The following is a 25,749-nucleotide window of genomic DNA, read 5'->3' as shown; positions in this document are numbered from 1 at the left end:
GTAATTAATTTTGTGTTCAAATTTCCAGTTCTAGTATATAAATTCATGTTTAATAAAACAGTAAATTACCAAAAATCTACTAGTGCAGAACTGCTACAATTTGCATCTGGTAATTTTCTGGGTTCTTGTCCAAATGCTATTACGTTCTTTTGTGACTTTTATTCTGAGTTGATTAGATTTCAATCTGAGTTTTATTTTATCTGGTGTGCCTAAAGTCATAAAAATTTCCAAGGTGCATCATTGGAGCATTGTTTAACACAATTTGATACAAGGAAGTAATGATAACTAAAATCCCGGTCACAGTAATGGATTTTAATGAGTACGGTATTTTAAAGGAAAGAAGCGGTGTTGTTTCGGGAGTTAAGTTGGGGTCATAGGCTGTTGGCATCTAAAGTCACAGCCACAAGTGAAGTTATTGAAATTAGGTTTACTGATGAAGTTGGAACAGGAGTACTACTAATATCTCTGAGGGTTCGTAAGAATGGAAAGTATTGTAGAAATAGGGAGAGACAAAGTCATAGAATAATTTGCACAGATGAAGTTTTGCTGACTGCTGTTGCTATTCATGCATTCTTGTGCACTTTAGATGTGAAGGATAAGTCATAAGAGTTGTTGATATCCTGGAATTTGTTACTAGAGATAGTGAAGGAGACAGTATAAGAGATAATCCTCATAAATAAACACACTAACCTGCTATTGATGGAGAAAAGTTACTGTTCTGGTTTCTCAATAGAACTATACAATAGATACGCACATGCACAGTATATGTTGCTCTATTACCACTTAGCCATGAAAAATTGGAGTAATATCAGCCATACTGGTGATCTGGGAAAGTTAACTTAGCCAACAGCTTTGTGAGCAGGCAATTTGTTGTCTACAAAGCCAGCAGTTTCAACTCACTGCCAAAGGGAATTCAAATAAAATGGGCTTTGAACCAATTCATGAAAGGTTAAACAGGAGATCCAAACATGAGGTCTTATGAACAATACCCAGCAGTTGCCAGCTGAAGGCCATCTGTTTCGATTGTCGTGTTATTTAATAGCTTGGTGAGATATGTCAGTTGTTTCCACCATTTAGCTGATTGTTTTCTCATTTGCTCATGCTGTTAGGTTATTAACAATATTGCCTTACCTTGCTTTTTGCTGATACACTTCAGTCAGTGCCAGAATCACATAAGCCATTCTGACCCATCTTTCTGAAAGGAATTCTAAGTAATGTAACTAAGTACATAAAGAGATATAAGCTAGGGATGGAAAAGTGGACATCTTATTCACTTGCAGCATGTGAGTGTAGCTGTCAAGCTGTTGAGAAGGTGATCTTAAAAAAATGGTGGTGAATTGCCACCGTGAAGATCTACAGGCTGTCTGGAGATGGTACTCCCACAATTCTGTGGGGTAGCAAGTTACACTAGTGAAAAAGGGAAATCTTTGGCACATACATAGCTAAAGTGCCTAAGACTTTGTACAGTCCTATATTTGTGAATATGGAGTGCAGACCATGTCTGTAAATCTGGTGGGAACAAAGAATGTTGAAGGTCAAGGGCAGAGCGTGGTGGGAGGGGTGTGGGACAGGTAGCAGACGAGGAGTGTCAGGGGTGAGGGGTGATAGAGGTGCAAACACACCTAGCACTTGAAATCAGGCAGATGCTTCCAAACAATTGGCTTATTGATCATTTCAGAATGTCTCTCTAGTGCTTCCCACTCCCTCCCCTCCCCCTTCCCCCTTTTCCAGCCATGATTCCCCTCTCCCTGCCCCTTCCCACTATAGACAGCCATATCGGAGTCAGGTTTATCATCAACATGTATGGCATGAAATTAGTGTTTTCTGTGGCAGCAGAACAGTGCAATACATAAAATTACTATAGTACTGGATAAAGTCTTAGGCATCCTTGCTATATATATGTGCCTAAGACTTTTACATAGTAATGTATAGATAGAAATTGAATTAGTGTAGATATTGAAGGGAAACATGCAGGTTGTGGTGCTTTTATGCACCTAGTGACTTTGTCCTCTGAGTTAGGAAGCTGCAGTCAACGTTTAGTTTGTGGTGTTGGTACATTGTCTCTTTTCAATGGTACATATAGGAACCACGGTGCTAAGGGCAATAGTGAGAGTGAATAGTTGGGTGATAGATAAGGGCGGCCATCAGGCAGGCTGCTCTGCTTCAGTTGATGTTGATCTGCTTGACTGCTGTTAGACTGGCACACATCCAGACAATTGAAGGTATTCAATCTCATGTGTTTTTTAAACGATGGAAAGGCATTGTAGAAGTGAATCGACAAGTCATTTAGTATAGCGCACCTGGCCTTTGACCTAGCTTTGTAAACACAGCAATATGGCTGTGAAGGTGAGTGACACTAGGATTAAATGTCAAGGGCAGGTGGTGAGACAGTGTGGCATGATTGTTGCTTGTCAGTTACCAGTCCATGACAAGCAGGCACAGAATAATTTATGAGCTTAGGGATTCTGAATGGAGTTGAACATTGTGCAATCTCCAAACTCTCCACATTTGACATAGTGAAGAAGGGACGGTCATTGACGAAGCTTCGAAAGATGATTGGTACGTAAATCCAGTGGCTGAGATGATGGACTTGTAATAACCACAACCATGCTTTTTGGGAGGTGGTTCTCGTCATTGGAGAGCTTTTCCCATAGCATTTACATTAATCAACTTCTCAGTAGTTTGATACCTTGTACTTTATAAGCTTTTACTTCCTCAAGACAAATTTGTCCTACAAATTAATTGCATAACACCTTATTCTTAACAGTGTAACACCCACGTTCACTTACCAAATTCCTGAAAAGCATTGACTTTCTATCACTGATTGAAATGTGTAAAGTGATCAGATGGTTTTATGATATGTACTGTATACTCTGTTTACAGCTGGAGGAAGGAGAGCGATTTTGCACCATTGTGACCACCATGGGGGAAGAAGCTGGTGAATTTCTTGCCAAAGGCTACCTGGGCCTAGGGTTGGTGTACAGTCTCCAAGCTACAGATGGTAGGTTAAGTTAAGCTGGGTTTGCATTTCACCTTTCTGTGACACTTGTTTTTTGTGTTCAGCAATGCACCTTTCCAAGGTCATTATAGCTGTAATGTTTTAAATTTTATGAACAGACCTGTTGAAATGTTATCAACCTGAAATAGTCATAGAGTTGTCACAGAAATATGCCATTTGGCCCATCACTTCCATGCCAACCTTTTTGTCTGAATGTATCCTTTGCTTAGCCTATTTAATTACCTTTTTAGTTGCCTCTTCAATGTAGAAATTGTCTCTGATTCCTTCACTACCTCTGGCAACAAATTCCAGGATATCAACAACTTTTTATGTTGAAGAAAGACTTATCCCTCATCTCTCCTTTGAAGCTCCTTCTTCTCACTTTAAACCTGTTCTTTGTCAATCCTAGCACTGGAAAAGATTTTGTCTTTACATCTTTCCTCTTTCACGCAGGGTCTTGACCCAAATTATTGACTTATACTTTTTGCCTCCTCTGCTGCCTGACCCACTGAGTTCTTCCATTGTTGTCTTTTCACCCCTCTTAAGAACATATGAAAGGCCAGAAGAGCAAAGTTATCAAATAACCATAAACATGAGAAATTCTACAGATAGCTGGAAATCCAAAGCAACGTATACAAAACACTGGAGGAACTCAGCAGGGCAGGCTGCCTCTATGGAGATGAATGAACAGTGGCATAATCAACTGTCTTCTCAACAAACTGTGTATATTACATATAAATAAAATAAAACTACCTCACTGCTCATTAAGTAAAATATTAAATTTGTCTTTACAGTCATTATATATTTAGTTGAATGTGATGAAAGAATGGGGCAGTGTAATTTCAGAGGTTTGTTTTCATTTTGAATTTGATGAGAATGACAATTAGGTTTACTATCCCCATCCTGAAGTTCATTGTTTTGCAGCAGCACTACTGTGCAAAGATATACAAATTTTAAAAAATGTATCATGCAAAAAAAGGATTGATGAATTCATGGTCTATTCAGAAATGCGATGCTGGAGGGGAAGAAGCTGCAGCTGAATTGTTGAGTGAGAATGGTTGATTAACCTTTTGTTGTATCACTCTACAGCCCCATTAAGAAGCACGCAGGACGACCTTCATAAGAAAGCTTTGAAAGCCCTGAGAAGGTAAGAATGGGTGTTTGAATTTACATTAGTGTAAGCAAGAACTGAGTTGGCAGAGAACAAAGCTTGCATTAATGCTGAACATTAGCAATTCATTTATATTACACTGTCAGAGTCAACAGAAGCTGATTTGTAGGTGTAAACCTGATGAATAATTTTCTCAAATCAAGCAGTTTTTAACTTGTTAAAACTTGTTAATGATTTCTTGTTTTTGACCTGTTAAAACTTATAAAGCTAGATGAAAGTAGCCTGTTGGACTAGATGAATGCATTAAAACACAGTGAGACTGTTTCCCTAATGGTTTATAGTTCCTACTAGGACTGCTGTGAACTGTTCTCGATTTATTGCAGATATATTGCAATTACATGGTACTTCCAACAATGATAAAATGTATTTTTTTCCAGAGGCACATGTTTGCATATAATTCTGGCAAATCATAGGAACTCTGAATATATTAATTAATGAACTATTTAGTGTCCCACTGTTAAAACTAAGGATGTTGTGCAGTGTACTTGAATATGCTAGTATTGGGTTACCAGTCTCCTCTGGAATTATGCACTGGTATCCATTTGGATCAGGAAAGACTAGATGACTTGGAGTAGACTAAATCAGGGGGAAGAGACGGAAAAGTGGTAGAAGAGAGAGTGAAAGGAAGGAAGAATGGTCAGATGATCTGAGGAGATGGAGATATGGGACAGAGAAGAGTAGGCCAGTAGAACAACAGGGAATGAACGTTGAGCTTCCTTACTAACTTCTGTAAATCCTTTGGTTTGGTCAGTTGGGCAGAAAGTAACACATGGAATTTAATTCAGAGAAGTGCAAGATAATTTGGGAAGATTCATCTAAGTGAGGGGGTTTTCAGTTAATGTGAGTAGTGTAGAGGAACAATGGGATCCTGATGTTTATCCACAGTTTCTTAAACAGAGCAGGAATGGGTTGATAAAATGATTTACAAAATATAACAAACAAGAGAAAATCAGCAGGTGCTGGAAATCAAAGTAATGCACTCAAAATGCTGGAAGAACTCGGCAGGCCAGTCAGCACCTATGGAAGAGAGTAAACTGTTGACATTTTGGGCCGAGACCTTTAATCAAAACTGGAAAAGAGATTAGAAGTCAGAGTTAGAAGGTGGGGGAGGAGAGGAAGAGTACAAGGTGGTAGGTGATAGGTGAAACAGGGAGACCGGAAGGGGTGAAGTAAAGAGCTGGGAAGTAGATTGGTGAAAGGGATAAAGGGCTGCAAAAGGGGGAATCTGATAGGAGAGGACAGAAGGCCATGGAAGAAAGGGAAGGGGGAGCACCAGAGGGAGATGATGGGCAGGTAAGTAGATAAGGTGAGAAAGGGAAATGGGAATGAGAAATAGAGGGGGGGTGCAATTACCAGAAGTTTGGGAATTCGATATTCATGCCATCAGTTTGGAGGCTACCCAGGTGGAATATAAGGTGTTGCTTTTCCAGAGTATGGCCTCAATGTGACAACAGCGGAGGACATGGACTGACATGTCAGAATGTGAAGTAGAGTTGAAATGGGTGACCGCTGGGAGATCCCGCTTTATCTGGCAGACGGAGCACAGGTGAATGGCAAGGTGGTCTCCCAATCTATGTCGTTTCTCACCATGTACAGGAGGCCACAGCGGGAGCACCGGACAGAGTAGATGACCCCAACAGACTCACAGATGAAGTGTTGCTTCACTTGGAAGGATTGTTTGGGGCCTTGAATGGTAGTGAGGGAGGAGGCATAGGGGCAGGTGTGACACTTCTTCAGCTTGCCAGGATAACAGACTGTTCATTCATTTGCTAAAGCACAGATATTAAGACCAGGAAGATTACATTAGAATTGCTTATGTCATTTGTTACACCACAGCTTAAATGCTGTATAAATTCTGGTCACTACCTTACAGAAAAGATGTAATGACACTGGAGAGGGTACAGAGGAGATTTACAAGGCTATTTTCAAAAATTTAAAATTGTGGCTGTGAGGAAAAATTGAATAATCCAGAGATACTTTATTTGTTACAAAGTTGGCTAAAGAAACTACATGAGGGGCCTTTTTGGAATACATAGGAAGGACAGTTTTCCTTTAACAAAGGAGTCAAAACTCAGGAAGCATAGATTTAGATTAATTTGTAGAAGACGAGATGAAATGTGTGAGAAAGGCCTGACAGCCACTGCATAGATGGATGGTAGGGGCATGAATCCTCATCACATGCATCTCGTGTTGGGATGTACCCCACAAGAGCAATTTCTCCAGAGCAGTCCAACTCCAATCTCATGGACACCAATACAGCAGGCTTCTGTGGAAGGAGACACATTTAATGCTTCAGGCGCAAAACACCTCTTTTGAAAGATGAACCTGAAACACTAACCGTTTCTTTTTTCACAGATGCAGTTTTACATGATTGATTTTTGTAGTATTTTCTGTTTCTATTTTGTTTTCCAGTATATGCAAGTTTTTTTCAATTTTCTTAAGGCTGTGGATCTTTTTTTCCCCAACTGACACAGACAACATGGTCTAACTAGCCTCCATCTGTTTTATAACTTTTTTATGTGGGATGGAGGATGAAACCTGAGTAAAACTTCAGTTATTTTACAATTGATCAATACAGGTTTCTATTAAAGTACACCACATGCACTCTGCAGTGACTTTTTCAAAGGTCCGATTTAATGTCAGAGAAATGTATACAATATACATCTTGAAATGCTTTTTCTTCACAAACATTCACGAAAACAGAGAAGTGCCCCAAAGAATGAATGACAGTTAAACGTGAGAACCCCAAAGTCCCCCCCCCAGCTCCCCCCTCCCGCACGTAAACGGCACCGAGCAACAATCACCCCTCCCGCCACCAGCTAAAAAAAGCATCGGCACCATCACCGAGCACTCAAGCTGAGCAAAACAATAGCAAAGACACAGACTTGCAGTCACCCCAAAGACTTCACGTTTCATCCGGCATTCGACATACCACAAGCTCTCTCTCTCTCCCTAATAAGAGAGAGGGAGATGTCTCCATTTTCCCAGCCAGCGGGGAGACATAACAACTCACCCGTTTATGATGTTAAAATTCTGTTACGTCACTCTTTTCGAATTTTGTGCCTGAAGATCGCAAAGATCTTGGGTCTTCAGGCCCACAGCAGTAAATTTTCTGACTCCCCCCATTGATACACAGGTCTCCTGTGGTGACACCAACCCTCGATCCATCTGTCTCTAGAGCCCCAAGATCTTAGGCTTCCAAGTATGAGCTGGACTCTCAGGCCGAACCCTTGGCGTGCCAAACAACGGCCAGTCCTGAAACCCCGAGAACCCTGAATTGTTCTCTGATAATCTTGGAAGCAATCATTTTTGGGTCCAACATAGAAGTTCTTATAAACTTCAATATTGGTTTACATAACACCCTCCCTCCCCCCTCCTCCTCGTGTTCATGGCGTTCAAAGGTTGACATAGGGTCAGAGATTGCTGAATCTTAGTGGTGGAGTTAAGAAATTGCAAGGGTGAAAAAAACATTATGGGAATCATATATAGGCCTCCAAAGAGCAGCCAAGATGTGGGGTTGAGATTGCACAGGTAACTGGAAAGGGCATGTAATAAGAGTAATGACACAATTGTAATGGGGACTTCAATATGCAAGGGGATTGGGAAAATCAGGTTGATGTTGGATTACAAGAGTGGGAATTTGTTGAGTGCCTACGAGATAGATTTTAGAGCAGCTTGTGCTTGAACCTACCCGGGGAAAGTCTATCTTAGGCTGTTGTGTAATAAACCAGATCTTAGTAGGCAGCTTGATGTAAAGGAACCCTTAGGAGACAGTGATCATAATATGATTGAATTCATACTGCAATTTGAGAGGGAGAAGTCACATCTATCTGTATTGCAATGGAAGAAAGGGAATTATAGAGGCATGAGAGAGGAGCTTACTCAATTGGATTGGAGGAGGATACTGTCGGGATGGCTGAAGTTTCTGGGAATAGCTCACAAGGCGCAGGATAAATATGTCTCACAGAAGAAGAAGAAATGGGAGGGCTAGACAACCGTGGCTGACAAAGGAAGTTAAGGGCTGCATAAAAGCCAAGGAAAGGGCATATAAGGTAGCAAAAGTGAGTGAGAAGTTGGATGATTGGGAAGCTTTTAAAATTCAACAAAAGGCACCAAAAAAAGCTATAAGAAGGGAAAAGATGATATATGAGGGAAAACTAGCCAAAAATATAAAGCAGGATACTAAAAGTTTTTTTTCCAGTTATATAATGAGTAAAAGAGAGGTGAGAGTTGATATTGAACCACTGGAAAATGATATTGGTGAGGTAGTAATGGGGGACAAAGAAATGGCAGATGAACTTAATGGGTACTTGGCATCTGCCTTCACTGAGGAAGACACTAGCAGTTTGCCAGAGGTCCGTGAGAGTCAGGGAGCAGGAGTGAGCGTCATTGCTATTAGAAAGGATAAAGTGCTAGGCAGACTCCAAGGTCTTAAGGTGGATAAGTCAACTGCACCAAATGGACTACATCCCAGAGTCCTGAGAAGAGATAACAGATGCATTGGTTACAAACTTTCAAGAATTGCTTGATTCTGGCATGGTACCAGAGGATGTGAAGATTACAAATGTCACTTCACTCTTTAAGAAGGGAGGAAGGCAAAAGAAAGAAAATTTATAGACCAGTTAGCCTAACCTCAGTGGATGGAAAGTATGAAGGATGAGGTTTTGGGGTACTTCGAGACTAATGATAAAATCAGTCAAAGTCAGCATGGTTTCTGAAAAGGGAAATCTTGCCTGACAAATCTGTTAGAGTTCTTTGAGGGAGTGACAAGCAGGGTGGACAAAGGAGAGGCAGCGGATATCATTTACTTGGATTTTCAGAAGGCATTTGATAAGGTGCCACACATGAGGCTGCTTAACAAGATAAAATCCCATGGCATTATAGAAAAGATACTGGCATGGATAGAGGAATGGCTAACAGGCAGGAGGCAGTGAGTGGGAATGAAGGGGCCTTTTCTGGTTGGCTGTCAGTGACTAGTGGTGTTCCTCAGGGGTCAGTATTGGGACCGCAACTTTTCATATTGTTTGTCAATGATTTAGATAATGGAATTGACGGCTTTGTAGCAAAGTTTGCAGATTGATACGAAGATAGGTGGAAAGGTAGGTACTGCTGAGGAAGCAATGTGATTGCAGAAGGAGTTGGAAAAATGGACAAAAAATGGAAGAATGGACAAAAAGTGGCAGATGAAAAAAACCCCACTAAACTAACCTAAAACAAAAAAAAAAGACTGGGCATTCCATTTGAGGATATAATTACAAAAAAAGGGGAGAAATCCTTACGATCAAATCTAAAACATCATGGAGAAGAAGACAGAAGATTACCTAAAGAAGTGAAAAAAGTAAAAAAAAAAGAAAATTTAAATCATATGAAATTATTGAATGGAAGGTCACCAGGTTTGTTCAAATTCAAAAGATGTATCGAATGTCCGACTTCTAATTTTCTCCAAGCTTAAACACGACATAATGGAGGAGAGCCATAAAAAATCAGTAAGTGGATTAGGATCTTTCCAATCCAACAAAATAGCCCTCCTAGCCAGTAAAGTTGAAAAAGCTATAATACGTTGAGCGGAAGCAGAAACATATCCTGCTTCCTTTGGAGTGATCCCAAAGACTGCCATAAGTGAATTAGGTTGTAGGTCCAAACCTATGACTTTGGATAACGTTCTAAAAATAATTTAGTGGGGTTTTTTTTTCTTCTTAATAATAGAAATTTTTAGTCTTTTTTTCTTGAATTGTTAAGAGGAGTTGTGTTTCCTTTTATATATTAGCTCAATATTATACTATACATGATTTTGATAGTGTACACTCCTTTTTTTGTTTGTACTTCTATTGTAATATGTATTTGATATAACCTCTGATTTGTATTTGTCTTTATATATTATATCTTTAAATCAATAAAAAGAGATTAAAAATGAAATGAAAAAAGTGGCAGATGAAATACAGTGTTGGGAAATGTATGATAATGCATTTTGGTAAAAAGGACAATAGTGCGGACTATTATTTAAATTGGGAGAAGGTTCAAACATCAGAGGTGCAGAGGGACTTGGGACTCCCAGAAGGTTAATTTATAGGTTGAGTTTGTGGTAAAGAAGGCAAATGTAATGTTGGCATTTATTTCAAGGGGAATAGAATATAAAAGCAAGGAGATAATGCTGAGGCTTTGTAAGACACAAGTCAGGTCACACTTGAAGTATTATCAACAGTTTTGGGCCCCATTTCTCAGAAAGGTTGTGTTGTCATTGGAGAGAGTCCAGAGGAGGTTCATGAGGATGATTCTGGGAATGAAGGAGTTAACATATGAGAAGCGTTTGGCATCTTTGGGCCTGAACTCACTGGAATTTAGAAGAATGCAAAGGGATTTCATTGAAACCTACCAAATGTTGAAAGGACTAGATAGGATGGATGTGGAGAAGATGTTTCCTATGATAGGGGTATTCAGAACTAGAGGGCACATCCTCCAAATTGAGGGCTGACCTTTTAGAACAGAGGTAAGGAGAATTTTTTTTTTATCCGGAGAATAGTGAATTGTGGAATGATCTGCCACAGACTGCGGTGGAGGCCGAGTCCGTAAATATATTTAAAGCAGCAGTTGATCATTTCCTGATCAGTCAGGGCATCAAAGGATATGGTGAGGAGGCAGGGGTATGGGGTTAAATGGGATCTGGGATCAGCCATGATGGAATTGCAGAGCAGGCTCGATGGGCCAAGTGGCCTAGTTTTGCTTCTATGTCTTATAGTCTTATGAATAAGAACATTAAACCATCTATCACAATAAATAAGTAGTCTGTATGTTCAATAAAAACACAAAATGCTGGCAGAACTCAGCAGGCCAGACAGCATCTATGGGAGGAGGTAGTGACAACATTTCGGGCCGAAACCCTTCATCTGTATGTTCAGTTTTAAGAGAATTTTGGTTTGATTTGTTTCCCAATAGACTCTTTGCCTGAAAATGACTCATGGCCCAGTTGTGTGCATAATGTTTTTTTGTGAAATGGTGAGATAATGTGAAGTGCTCTTGTTACTAGCCATCACTTGATGTTGTTGTTTGCTTTGTTTCGTTCCATTCAGATGGCTGTATTTTCAAAGGTGACAGCAAGATGGTTATTCAAGGCAGGAATTCAATTTTCAGCAGTGTAATGTAGTGCGTTGGCTATGAAGGTACCATGATTAAGAGCCTTAGGATTCTATGAACTCCCTTATGGAACATGCCACTTTCCCTGTTATGGAGTCTATAGACAGGCAAAAGTCCAAGTTCATGATCCTTCGTACATCAATAGGAACGAAACTGGCACTTATCCAGTTAGTTATGTCACCACTGAACATCACAGCTTTGTTACTTAGTCAAATCTACCCTTGACTCAAAACATTGACGATGTATTTCTGTCCAGAGAGATGCTGCTTGGCCTTCCAGCGTTTTGTTTATGGCTACATCTGTGTTCTCGTGTGTCTCCTTTGTTCTTTTGACTTGTCTAAGCTATCCAAGAGTCAGTGAGGAAGCTCTTTTTTTTGAATATATTCATCAGCATTGTTTTAAATGAGAAAGAACACCTAAAAGACGGTGAAGAAATAAATACATTATACAAAATTAGTCCACATAAATCCTGGCTTTAGGAAAGAAAATTGATACAAGAAAACCTTTAAATATTCTGTCATTTTCTGAAAAGTTCATTTTCAATTCTTCAGTATGTGTGGGGGAAAGGAATAATCTTTTTGGTATATATGCTATTCTTTGTTCATTGCCACATACAGGTAACTGGCTTTTATAAATGGAAATGATCAGATAGACCAGACATTGACATTAACTGTAATATTTAGCTTTGGTGTGCTAAGGATTGCAGAATTTAATTAACATTAAATTCAAAGCATTGCCAATTGGTCTATTTTTAAGCAATATTTTAAAATGTCACTATATTCACATAGAGCTATTATTGTTGCAATTAAGTCATCTCGAATTTGTAGCTGTGTAACCAGGTTTTATTACTTCATCACATTAAATTAGGAAAGATTAGGTTTATTTGTTACATGTATATAGAAACCTACAGTGAAATGCGTCATTTGTGTCAAACACCAGCACGGTCCAGGGATATGCTGGAGACAGCTCATAAGTGTTGTCATGCTTCCAGTGCCAACATAGCGTGCCGTCAAATTACTAACCTGTACATCTTTGGAACGTGGGAGGAAAGTGGGAGGAAACACCACATGGTCATGGGGAGAATGTACAGGACAGTGGTGGCAATTGAACCCTGACTGCTGATGCTGTCAATTACACTAGCTGCTATGGAAATTTCACCTTGATTTATAATTGTTTTCCTCTTGTATTGAATTTTTGAATATTTATTGTGTGGCTTTATTTATTAATTTAATTTATTTATTTTATAATTTATCAAAATCCTATGTACCAACCTCCTAGAGCTCACAGTTTGGATCCTGACGATCATCGGATTGCCCTATACCTATCTTTACAGATGGCATTCAACAGGCAGGTTGGTATTCCAATTATTACTTGTTGGCCCATTTGTTCAATTTTTACATTTAAAGCAATGGTATAGCACAAAGTTTTATGTGCGGGCAGTAGTTTAAGCACAGAAGCTTGAACCCGAAAGTGTTTTTTTGCACTTTAATGTGTTTCATGAAGCTTTGTATTAAATTATTCTCTTCATGCAAATGACACACATAGATGGTGACATCCATAGAAGCAGCACTGCTCTGTGGTGGGAAATGTGCTGCTCCTGTCCCTTTAAGAGGTGGCTCAAAGGTCACAAACGTTGCATTGTAACAACTGAGAATCTGCAATACATCAGTAGGAGATGTTGTGCTGAACCTGACATTGCCAGGGAAACCCATCAACACCTCTGTGTACATCGTGTTTGAGTTCTGCTTTGTCATAAACAATGTTAAGTGGACTCACAAAACTAAACATGACATGGAGTGATTTCATTGCCATTGTGTTTCTAATAGAAGTTGGCTACTATCGACTAGAAAACAAAATAAACCACACAGCTGCCCACATCACAAATACAACGGCGCACAAGTCACTAAGCTGGTCACGTGACTCAGTGGCTGTAAATCTAAGCAGTCAGAGGAATGACTACTGTGGAGTTACTTATGAGTTTGCAGTACTTGCAACAATCTTTCACAAATGTAGAAGAACAATATGTTGATAATCACAGTACTCTGAAAGTACAAATGAAAGCTCATCCCTAATTGCTCATGAGAACATGATGGTGAGCTACCACCTTGAACCACTGCAGTCTGTGAGATGTGGGTATTACCAAACCGCTGTTAGGGAGAGAGCTCCGGGATTTTGATCCTGCAGCAAATAATCGGCAATAAATTTCCAAGTCAGCATGGTGTGTGGCTCGGAGAGCAACTTCCAGGTGTTGGTGTTCCATGTTTCTACTGCCCTTGTCCGAGCAGGTGCAGTTTGTCGATTTAAGGTGCTTTCAAGGACTCTTTCCAACTCGTTCTCAAGTATTAGTTTTATCTGCACAATTTGTCTTGCATATATTTGTCAGTATTTGTCTGTTTATGTACAGTTTTTCATTAAATTCTATTGTACTTTTCCCTGTAAATTCCTGGAAGTAATTGAATCTAATGGTAGCATATGGTAACATATGTACTTTGATAATAAATTAACTTTAAACTTTGAACCTTTGGTACAAGCTGCTGTTACTGTTCATTGGTGGTGGAACGAGTGAATGGCTGTAGATCAGAATCACGGTTAATAACATTGGTTGTAAAATTTGTTAACTTAGTGGCAGCAGTACAGTGCAATACATGATAATATAGAAAAATAAATAAGTAAATTAATTACAGTACGTATATGTACATTAAATAGTTAAATTGAAATAATGCAAAAACAGAAGTAATAAAAGTAAGGTAGTGTCCAATGGTTCAATGTCTATTTAGGAGTTGGATAGCAAAGGGAAAGAAGCTGTTCCTGAATCATTGAGAGTGTGCCTTCAGGCTTCTGTACCTCCTTCCCTATGGTAACAATGAGAAGAGGGCAGGTCCTGGGTGTTGGGGGGTCTAAAAGCTGCCTTTTTGAGGCACTGCTCTTTGAAGATGTTCAGGATACTATGGAGACTAGTACCCATGATAGAGCTGTCTAATTTTTACAATTTTCTGTAGCTTACTTAAATCCTGTGCAATAGCTCCTTCCCCCACCCCCCATACCAGACTGTGATGCAGCCAGTTAGAACATTCTCCACAGTACATCTGTATAAATTTATGCATTGATATATTGGGTCCAGGTTAAGTCCTCAGACATATTGACACCCAGGAATTTGAAACTGTACATTCTATCTGCTTCTGATCCCTCTATGAGGACTGGTGTGTGTTCCCTCATCTTACCACTTCTGAAGTCCACAGTCAGTTCCTTGGTCTTTCTGACGATGAGTGCAAGGTTGTTGCTGTGAAACCACTCAACTAGTTGGTGTATCATGTTCCTGTATGTCCTTTCATCACCTTCTGAGACTCTGCCAACAATAAGTAAATTTATGAGCCACACTCATCCATGCAAGTGGAGTGTATTGCATCACATTCTTGACGGGAGACGGGTAGGCGATGAATTAATTACAGCAGAGTTCCAAGCCTTTGTTCTGCCCTTGGAGCCACAGAGAGGAACTGGCTGTTCCAGTTCAGTTTCTGGTCAGTGGCGACCCCCATGATATTACAGTGGGGGATTCAGGGATGGTAACGCCATCTGATGTTGGGATAAAAGCTGTATTTTTTCTTGTTAGATATCGTTATTGTTGGGCACTTGTGTGGTGCAAATGTGACTTGCCATGGATATTTTTATTACAGCAAGCTCTTTGCTACGTGAAAGTAGCTTGGAATATCTTCACATGATGAAAGCTGTGCAGGTGAACAGATTCAGGTATTTATTTTCCCCATTTTAATTGTTCCTCATGCACTGAAGTTCCCATCGTGTGAGATGGTTAGTGCTAGAAGGCCTCAAGTGCTTCAAGAGGTTGGATGGAGCAATTCACATCCAGCCTCAAAAATAACCTTGATCCCTTTCAATTTGCCTATCAGCACCACACGTCAACAGCAGATGCTATTTCGTTGTCTCTCCATTCTGTTCTGAACCATCTGGATAACAAAAGCACAGAGGTCAGACTACAGTTCGACGCTAACCATTCCCTCCATAATTATCACTAAGCTCCCCTGCACTTTTGTCTAGATCCTTGACTTCTACATTGGCAGGCCTCAGTCAGTATGGAATGATAACAACATCTCGTCCCCACTGACAGCAAACTCAGGTGCATCTTTAGTCTGCATGACACATCCATGACTGTGTGACTAAACACAGCATCAGTGCCCTTGACAAAGTCACCAATGACACAGTTGACATTGGTATTGAATAAATCAGTGTGCAGGAATGAGATGGGACAGCGTATTGAGCAGTTCAGCAACAAGCTCTCTCCTACCATAAACTAAACAATTAGTCCCTTGGTTTTCTTCAAAAATGGAACTTGGTTCCATTTCAGTTTTGGATTGGCCGTGGAATGATGTTAACATCTTAGACAATTTGTGCTGGACCCAGCACAGAGATGTAATCATGAAGAAGGCTCACCAGTGCCTCTGCTTTCTTTGACACTTGAGATTTGGCATGTCACCAAACACTTAACAAACTTCTATGCACTTACTGTAGCAAATATCCTCAGTGGCCTGATACGGCACTTGCAATGCACAGGAATGCAGGAGTCCGCAAACAGTAGGGAACATCATGGTCTATCATGGCACAACCGTTCCCTACTATTGTCAGAATCTACAGGATGTACTGCCTCAAGAAGGCAGCATCTGTCACTGAGGATTCCCACCACCTGGGCTCTGCCCTCTTCTTGCTGCTACCATCGGTCTGGAGGTAGGGCATAGAAGAGTGCAACACAGGAACAGGTATTTCCGCCTTCGATATCTTTGCTGAAAGTGATGCTGCCAGGATGTGATCTGCACCCCTCCATTACCTGAATGTTCATGTGTACAGAGTCTCAAATGCCATTTCAAAAGCCCAAAGACCCACATGATTAAGTTCAGAAAAGGCTACTTCACTGCAACGATCAGATTGTTGAACTGACCTGTACAACTCCAGTCCTACCTCAGCAACAGAACACGATGGCCACCTCTTCCACTACCATGGATTTGTTTCAGATAATGATTTTGCACTACTATCTTGTTTCTTTCTTCACTGTCATATAAGATTTCTGTATAATTTATGTCCTGTGTGTTGTCTGAATCAGCGTGCCTGAGATACTCCTGCAAGCAAGTTTTTTGTTGTACTTCACTGGACTTGTGCATATGACAGTAAACTCAATGTGGACTTGGAGCCATCACAGTAAAGGCTGCTACTGTTCTTACCATTAGTCATATACAAACAAAGATTACTTGGCAGGATATACTGACATTACTTACTGTTGATCATACTCTTCCCCAGCTCAAGATTACAAAGTCCTTTGTTTCTATTTGAATATTTCCAGCATGCTTTCCATCATGTCTTTTCAGCATGGGTACTAGCTTCCACGCCAAATTTCATGACCTGTTTCAGTGATGATTAATCTGATTCTGATTCTGAATTTGCCTAAGGATCCATTGGGGAAAATTTGCAGTGTATATGGGTCCCTGCTGCACAACTTTCTGGTCAATGACTAAAACTGTTGGTCTGCAGCAGTGCTTCCCAACGTCAGCTAGTGGTAGGGGTCCATGGCATGATAAAGTTTGGAACTCCTGGTCTAGAGGGATTTTTCTTTAATTTCCAGCATTTTCTTCTGATTTGTACAATAGCCAACTTCTCTTCAATGCAGAAACTAGAAACATAAAAGCATTTATAAGTCCTACATCTTTTTATATTCAAAGTAAGAAGAGCAATCAGGTTCTTCCTGGTTCTGAATAACATTGTGTCCATCATTGTGCTGGCTTTAACAAATGTAGCACACCAAAAACACAAACAGTTTCTCAGGAACATTAACTGAGGATGTTCGCCAATGTCAAATTAGTCAGGTCAAGTATTGCCAAATGGGAAATATTATTCCCAGCAATGCTTTTCATGATCTGACTGCCTCTCATCACCTATTTTGAATGTTTTACTTGACAGTGGGCTCACTGGGATTTGCAACTATGAAATGGCAAGATGCCAGATATCTGGAGACAGGCCTGATGGATACATATTTTGGAACAGAACTTTTCTGATTGTGTGCTAGATTTAGACACTATTGTAAGGTTCTTCACAAACCTAAATTAAATAAGATATATCCTCGGGGACCAGATATGATTTTTTTTTCTCACAGCTTGTAGTGACAATGTTTTATGAAAAGGGCACTATATTCCATCTTCTCTTTCCAACATAATTTCCTTTTTATTCATTTTTTGATTAATCATTTTATTATTATATCTATTGTTCTTTTTATTTCTTTTATCTTTTTTGTCTGATCTTTGCTTCTTATTTTTTCTTTAAACTTCCATTGCTATTACTGTCATTGATTGACAGATGATTTAAATGCTTCTTTGAAAAAATCTTTCTCTTCTAGGTGATGTTTTTAAAAGAGGTATTGTTAACGTTGCCATTTAAATTTCTGAATAGTACTTAGTGAAGTTTAATTGATAATAAAGCAATGACTTTCTGTTTAATTAAATCAACTGTTTTGATTGATACAGCTTCCTTCCCCCTTCTTGTAGCTCTCAACAATTTGCATATGCACACTTAATGCAAGTTTTCAGCAGCTCCTTATTTTTGAGTTAGCTATATTACTGGTGACTATTACCTCTGCCTCAGAAGGCAGTGGAGGCCAATTCTCTGGAAGCTTTCAAGAGAGCTAGATAGAGCTCTTAAAGATTGCGGATTCAAGGGATATGGGGAGAAGGCAGAAATGGGGTACTGATTGTGGATGATCAGCCATGATCATAGTGAATGGTGGTGCTGGCTCGAAGGGCCGAATGGCCTACTCCTGCACCTATTGTCTATTATCTGTGGTGAATTAACAAGCAGTAACTATTTCAATTCACCTTCATCTTCTGCCTTTGTCTTCTCGGTGCTGTAAGCGGCAGCAGACATATTTTTAATTCCCTTTTTACAGACTAATTTAATTGGCACTCTTTATAGCATTTCTTTTCTGCATTCATCCCTTTGATTAGCTAGTGCCGTTTGGAAGAATAAAAAATTAATTTCAAGTGACAGAGAATTAGAGAACAAATTTAGTTCCTGTATTCTAAGGCAGGTTATGACAATCCAGAAGTTAGCTGACCTAGGGCTTCTAAATGTTGTTGCAGTTTTATTATATATTTCCCGTGTTTTGTTTCTTTTGCAGATCTCTGAAGCGATTGAACTGTTACAAATAGCCCTTAAACTCAGGAGTGATGACATGCATTCTCTCCATTTACTGGCACTTCTGTTTTCTGCTCAAAAACACTATCAACAGTCTCTGGAAGTTATTAACATGGCAATCAATGAATATCCTGAAAACTTCAGGTATTGTTAAAGTATTCATATCTGAGGACTTATTTCCATTACCTGTGATTGATACCTTCCCATTTGTCAATGGTAGTTGGGAACTTGTAGAAGGAGCTTCTGTTGCCTTAATTAGTACCAAAATGGATTTCATTCTGAGAGTAGTAATTTATAGAACATGTATGAGTTGTACAAAACATAGCATATGATAAGAATGGTATTACATGGGAAATTAAATTTACAGTTTTCAGAAAATTAGAATGTGTACAGAGTAAATGTAATTTAAATATTTGACTTTATAAATTTAATAATCTTCAATGTAATTGGTGTGGATTGTTTTCTCTGGAGCAGTGGAGACTGAAGGGAGATCTGATAGAGGTTTACAAGATGATGAGAGGCATAGATAGAGTGGACAGAGAGTATCTGTTTCCCAGGGTTGAAATGTCTAATGCCAGAGGGCACGCATCAAAGGTGAGAGGGGATAGGTTCAAGGAGACTGTGAGAGGTAAGTTTTTGACAGAGGGTGGTGGATGCTTGTATGGTGGTAGAGGCAAATACAGAGATGTTCGGATAGGTACATGGATGTAAGGAGAGAGATGGGCATAGTGTAGGTAGGAGGGATTAGTGTTTTGGGTGTTTTTGATTTGCTTTTTAGCTGGTTCAGCACAACATTGTGGGCCGAATGGCCTGTTCCTGTGTTGAAATCTTCTATGTATTCATACTGACTAAATTTTGGAAATTAATTGTTCTAGCATCAAGCTAGGTGTTAGTTTTGAGTAAAAATAAACATGCTATAAACATTGTTCCTAAAAAATGAACATTGTTGGTAGAATCTCAGGTGGTGACGAGAGGGCATACAAGAGTGAGATATGCCAACTAGTGGAATGGTGCCACTGCAACAACCTGGCACTCAACGTCAGTAAGACGAAAGAGCTGATTGTGGAAGGGTAAGATGAAGGAACACATATCAATCCTCATAGAGGGATCAGAAGTGGAGAGAGGGAGCAGCTTCAAGTTCCTCTGTGTCAAGATCTCTGACTTCTATAGATGTACAATGGAGTGCATTCTGTCTGGTATGGAGGGGCTACTGCACAGGACTGAAAGAAGCTGCAGAAGATTGTAAATCTAGTCAGCTCCATCCTGGCACTAGCCTACAAAGTACCCAGGACATCTGGTGGGACATTGATAGGATGCAAAACTGGGCTGAGAAGTGGCAGATGGAGTTCAACCCAGATAAGTGTGAGGTGGTTCATTTTGCTAGGCCAAATAGGATGTCAGAATATAGTATTAATGGTAAGACTCTTGGCAGTGTGGAGGATCAGAGGGATCTTGGGGTCCAAGTCCATAGGACACTCAAAGCTGCTGCACTGGTTGACTCTGTGGTTAAGAAAGCATACAGTGCATTGGGCTTCATCAATCGTAGGATTGAGTTTAGGAGTCAAGAGGGAATGTTGTAGCTATATAGGACCCTGGTCAGACCCTACTTGGAGTACTGTCCTCAGTTCTGGTCGCCTCACTATAGGAAGGATGTGGAAACCATAAAAGGGTGCAGAGGAGATTTACAAGGATGTTGCCTTGATTGGGGAGCATGCCTTATGAGAATAGGTTGAGTGAACTCATCCTTTTTTCCTTGGAGCGACAGAGGATGAGAGGTGACCTGATAGAGGTGTATAAGATGATGAGAGGCATTGATTGTGTGGATAGTCAGAGGCTTTTTCCCCAGGGTTGAAATGGCTAGCATGAGAGGGCACAGCTTGGAAGCAGGTACAGAGGAGATGTCGGGGTAAGTTTTTTGCGCAGAGAGTGGTGAGTGCATGGAATGGGCTGCTGGCGACGGTGGTGGAGGCGGATACGATAGGGTCTTTTAAGAGACTCCTGGACAGGTACTTGGAACTCAGAAAAATAGAGGGCTATGGGTAACCTAGGTAATTTCTAAGGTAAGGACATGTTCGGCACAGCTTTGTGGGCTGAAGAGCCTGTATTCTTCTGTAGGTTTTCTATGTTTCTAGCTTTAGGGAGTGGTGTCTCAGAAAGGCAGCGTCCATTATTAAGGACTTCCAGCACCCAGAGCATGCCCTTTTCTCACTGTTACCATCAGGTAGGAGGAACAGAAGCCTGGAGGCACACACTCAGTGATTCAGGAACAGCTTCTTCCCCTCTGCCGTCCAATTCCTAAATGGACATTGAAGCTTTAGAGACTACCTCACTGTTTTTTAAATATACAGTATTTCTGCTTTTGCACTTTTTAAAAAATCTATTCAATATATGTAATTGATATACTTTTTTGTTTATTTATTATTATTATGTTTTATTTTATTTATTACTGTTTTTTTCTCTCTCTGCTAGATTATGTATTGCATTGAACTGCTGCTGCTAAGTTAACAAATTTCACATCACATGCCGGTGATAATAAACCTGATTCTGATTCTGATATAAATATTGCAGTCACCTTTGGAAAAGAAACATGTTCAAGTCTGTATAATCTTTTCCTTTAGAGATCTATGCAGAACACAATAGATCACATAAGAAAAGAGCTGGTAACTCATGGTAATGAGGACATTGGTTGTTTGCATTATCTATTGTTAGTAATGTACATTTATCATTCACTTGCAATGAGAAAGCAAACAAGGTACATCTTCTGGGATCCATTAGGAAAACAATGTTATATTTCTCTTCCAAACTTTTCAATCCTTAAAGTGGCAAAGGATATTTCATTTGTACCCACATTTTCTCATTGATCTTTGCTGCTTCAAGCTTATAATTTACCATAAGCAATCTGAATGCCATTGGCTTGCTTACGGAATGTAAAACACCACAGGGTAATATTGTTTAAATTTTTCTTAATTAGCCACTTCTAAGTAGCTGCTCCATTACCGACGTTGCCATTCACTCTGCATCTTTAATGAGAAGCTGGTTTCTGCTACTGACATGCACAGCCTGATGGAGGCTTTGAATTTAGAAGCAGTTATCAAAATCATCTTATAAACTTGAAGATCTATTAATTTATAAATTTTGGAGGATGTAAATCATTTTCATGAGGTCAATGGTGAGCCTCTGGCTTGGACCATTCCAGTTATTTGGGTGATGCAGCTGCTGATTTTTTGGGAGTTTCAAATTTCTAGTATTTTAGCAACAATTCATGAGCTATTCTTTCAGTAACTATCATCACATTGGCTCCTAGATCTGTTGGATTACTACCATGCTTTATCTTTGACTGTATATACATATTAGAAAATGCTGAAGTTCTCTCTGACGCAGTATTAGCTGCTCCATTTATCTAATTTTGGAACGTGGGTCACATTTATTGTTTCTCCTGTTTTTATTTCCCCTTGAAGAGGGTAGCAAATATTCTTAGTGTGCACAGATGGCAGTAAGTGTTTTGACCCTGTCTGGTGAATGGATGTCATATATGTCCAAGTGACAACAGTTTTATCTATGGAGTCTGATGTGATATGATCCCTGCCCCAGAAAGAAATCATTCAATTGCTACCACATAGGAAGAGACATATGCACCTTAAGTTTGTCCTTGCTTGTCTGTCCTATTCTTCCACTGTTTAGTTGTACCTGTAGCACTGAGAACTGATGTAACAGAGGAAATTCACAGCAGTCAGGTCTCTAGCTCTGTGACTCAGAAGGGAAGGGGAGAGAAGGGGCACACTGTGGTGACAGAGGATTTGTTAGGGGAACAGAGAGGAGGTTCTGTGAATGAGAACAAGACTCCTAGATGGTATGTTGCCTCCCAGGTGCCAGGGTCCAGGACATCTCAGATCGACTCCTTGGCATTCTTGAGTGGGAGGGTGAGCACTGGTTGTGGTCCATGTAGGTACTAATGACATAGATAGAAAGAGGGATGAGGTCCTGCAAAATGAGTTTGGGCAGTTAGGAGCTCAGTTAAAGGATGCAACCTCCAGGGTTGTGATTTCAGGATTGCTACCCGTGCCACGTACTAGTGAAGCCAGAAATAGGAAGATCATATAGTTTTAACACGTGTCTAAGGAGTTGGTGTAGAAGGAAGGGCTTCAGATTTTTAGATCTTTGTGCTCTCTTCCAGGGAAGCTGGGACCTGTATAGAAGAGGAGGTTTGCACCTAAACTGGAGGGGGACTAATATCCTAGCGGGAAGGTTTGCTAGCACTGCACGGGGTGGGGGGGTTCAGGGTGCAGGGGAATGGGAAGCAGAGATAGTGGAGTGGTTGTGGAGACATGTTGTTAAAACTTTAAAGTCAGGAGATGAAATGTCGAGAATGATGGGACTAATGTACTGAGTTGTGTATATTTTAATACAAGAAGTATTGTAGGAAAGCTAGGTGAGCTCAGGGCATGGATCAACACCTGGAATTATGATATTGTAGCCATTAGTGAGACTTGGTTGCAGGAGGGGCAGGACTGATAGATAGATAGATAGATAGATACTTTATTCATCCCCATCGGGAAATTCAACATTTTTTCCAATGTCCCATACACTTATTGTAGCAAAACTAATTACATACAATACTTAACTCAGTAAAAATATGATATGTATTTAAAATCACCCTCTCAAAAAGCATTAATAATAGCTTTTAAAAAGTTCTTAAGTAGTTTACTTAAATACATTGAGTCCTAACCCCGGCACTTTAACATATCTTACTCCTGGCGGTTGAATTGTAAAGCCGAATGGCATTGGGGAGTATTGATCTCTTCATCCTGTCTGAGGAGCATTGCATCGATAGCAACCTGTCGCTGAAACTGCTTCTCTGTCTCTGGATGGTGCTATGTAGAGGATGTTCAGGGTTTTCCATAATTGACCGTAGCCTACTCAGCGCCCTTCGCTCTGCTACCGATGTTATACTCTCCAGTACTTTGCCCACGACAGAGCCCGTCTTCCTTACCAGCTTATTAAGACGTGAGGCGTCCCTCTTCTTACTGCTGCCTCCCCAACACGCCACCACAAAGAAGAGGGTGCTCTCCACAACTGACCTATAGAACATCTTCAGCATCTCACTACAAACATTGAATGACGCCAACCTTCTAAGGAAGTACAGTCGACTCTGTGCCTTCCTGCACAAAGGCATCTGTGTTGGCAGTTCAGTCTAGCTTCTCGTCTAACTGTACTCCCAGATACTTGTAGGTCTTAACCTGCTCCACACATTCTCCATTAATGATCACTGGCTCCATATGAGGCCTAGATCTCCTAAAGTCCACCACCATCTCCTTGGTCTTGGTGATATTGAGACACAGGTAATTTGAGTTGCACCATATCACAAAGTCCTGTATCAGTTTCCTATACTCTTCCTCCTGTCCATTCCTGACATACCCCACTATGGCCGTGTCATCAGCGAACTTCTGCACATGGCAGGACTCCGAGTTATATTGGAAGTCTGATGTGTACAGGGTGAACAGGACCGGAGAGAGCACGGTCCCCTGCGGCGCTCCTGTGCTGCTGACCACCGTGTCAGACCTACAGTCTCCCAACCGCACATACTGAGGTCTATCTGTCAAGTAGTCCACTATCCAATCCACCATGTGAGAGTCTACTCCCATCTCCGTTAGCTCCCATCTCTGGCAGCTCAATATTCTGGGGTTCTGTTGTTTTAGAAGCGATGGAGCAGGAAGGATTAAAGGGGGAGGGGAGACGTTACTAATCAGAGAAATTGTAATGGCACTGCTCAGTCACAACAGATTGGAGAACTCATCCAGCGAGACTTTATGGTGGAACTGAAGGATAAGCAAAGTATAACCACTTTAACGGGGCTATTTTACAGACTACACAACAGACCGTGGGATTTAGAGGAACAAACTTGTGGAGAGATTGCAGAGTTTTGCAAGAAACCTAAGGTTGTGATAGTAGGTGATTTTAACTTCCCACATATTGACTGAGACTCCCACACTGTACAAGGACTTGATGGGATAGAGTTTGTTAAATGTGTTCAGATAAGTTTCCTTAATCAGTACATAGAAGTCCCAATGAGAAAGTTTGCAATACTTGATCTGTTATTAGGGAATGAGACAGGGCAGGTGACAGAAGTTTGTGCAGGGGAACACTCTGCATCTAATGATCATAATGCTGTTAGTTTCCAGGATTGGTCTGGTCCTCAGGTTGAGATTCTAAATTGAAGAAAGGCCAATTTTGATGGCATCAGAGAGGATCTGGCAAGTATGGATTAAGACAGGCTGTTTTCTAGTAAAACTGTGTTTAGTAAGTGGCAGGTCTTCAAAAGTGACATTTTGAGAGTACAGAATTTGTATGTGCCTGTCTGATAAAAGGCAAGGGCAGCAGGTTTAGGAAACCTTGATTTTCAAGAGATATTGAGGTTCTGGTTAAGAAAAAAAGGAACTATGTAGCAGGAACAAATGAGGTACTTGAGGAGCATAAAAAATGCAAGAAAATATTTAAGAAAGAAATCAGGAAGGCTAATAGAAGGCATGAGGTGGTTCTAACAAACAAGATGAAGGTGAATTCTAAGGGTTTGTACAGATATGTTAAAAGCAAAAGGTTTGCAAGGATAAAATTAGTCCTTTGAAAGATCGGAGTGACAATCTGTGCATGGAGCCAAAAAAGTTGGGGGAAGATCTTAATTTCTTTTTACATCTTTATTTACTCATGAGACAGATACAGAGTCTATAGAAGTGTGGCAAAGTGCCATAAACTTCATGGAGCCTGTACAGATTACAGAGGAGGAAGTACTTACTACCCTGAGGCAAATCAGAGTGGATAAATCCCCCCTGGTCAGACAAGGTGTTCCCTTGGACCCTGTGGGAGGCAAGTGCAAAGATTGCTGGGGCCCCAGCAGAGATATTTAAAACATCCTTAGTGATAGGGGAGGTACCAGAGGATTGGAGGATAGCCAATGTTGTTCTGCTGTTTAAAAAAGGCTTCAAACATAAACCAGGAAATTATAGACCAGTGAGCCTGACATCAGTAGTCTGGATATGTAAGTATTTGGATAGACATGGACTGATTAGGGACTTCCAGCATGGCTTTGTGTGTAGAAGGTCTTATCTAACCAATCATAGAGTTTTGAGGAAGTTTCCAGGAAAGGTGACAAAGGCAAGGAGTGGATGTTGTCTACATGGACTCAGCAAGGCATTTGACAAGCTCCTGCATGGGAGGTTGGTCAAGAAGGTTCAGTTGCTTGGCATTCAAGATTAGGTAGTAAATT

At 40.3% G+C, this 25,749-nt stretch overlaps 1 protein-coding gene across 6 annotated transcripts in view; it reads left to right on the top strand.

Annotated features, from left to right (window-relative positions):
* Positions 1-25,749, top strand: part of LOC140730350 (tetratricopeptide repeat protein 7A-like) — a 260,040-nt gene that overhangs the window by 131,170 nt on the left and 103,121 nt on the right. For 5 of the 6 annotated variants that reach the window (XM_073050642.1, XM_073050644.1, XM_073050645.1 and 2 more), the window contains 4 exons: positions 2,884-3,001; positions 4,088-4,145; positions 12,579-12,651; positions 18,472-18,632. In XM_073050642.1, the coding sequence (XP_072906743.1) occupies positions 2,884-3,001; positions 4,088-4,145; positions 12,579-12,651; positions 18,472-18,632 (410 nt within the window). The remainder of the gene's footprint in view (positions 1-2,883; positions 3,002-4,087; positions 4,146-12,578; positions 12,652-18,471; positions 18,633-25,749) is intronic. The other variant, XM_073050646.1, reaches the window with a different exon arrangement.

Source organism: Hemitrygon akajei, chromosome 7 (assembly GCF_048418815.1).
Source record: "Hemitrygon akajei chromosome 7, sHemAka1.3, whole genome shotgun sequence".
In the NCBI taxonomy this organism is placed as follows: Eukaryota; Metazoa; Chordata; class Chondrichthyes; order Myliobatiformes; family Dasyatidae; genus Hemitrygon; species Hemitrygon akajei.
The sequence above is the reverse complement of the archived record's forward strand: the minus strand, read 5'-3'. Positions and strand labels throughout refer to the sequence as shown.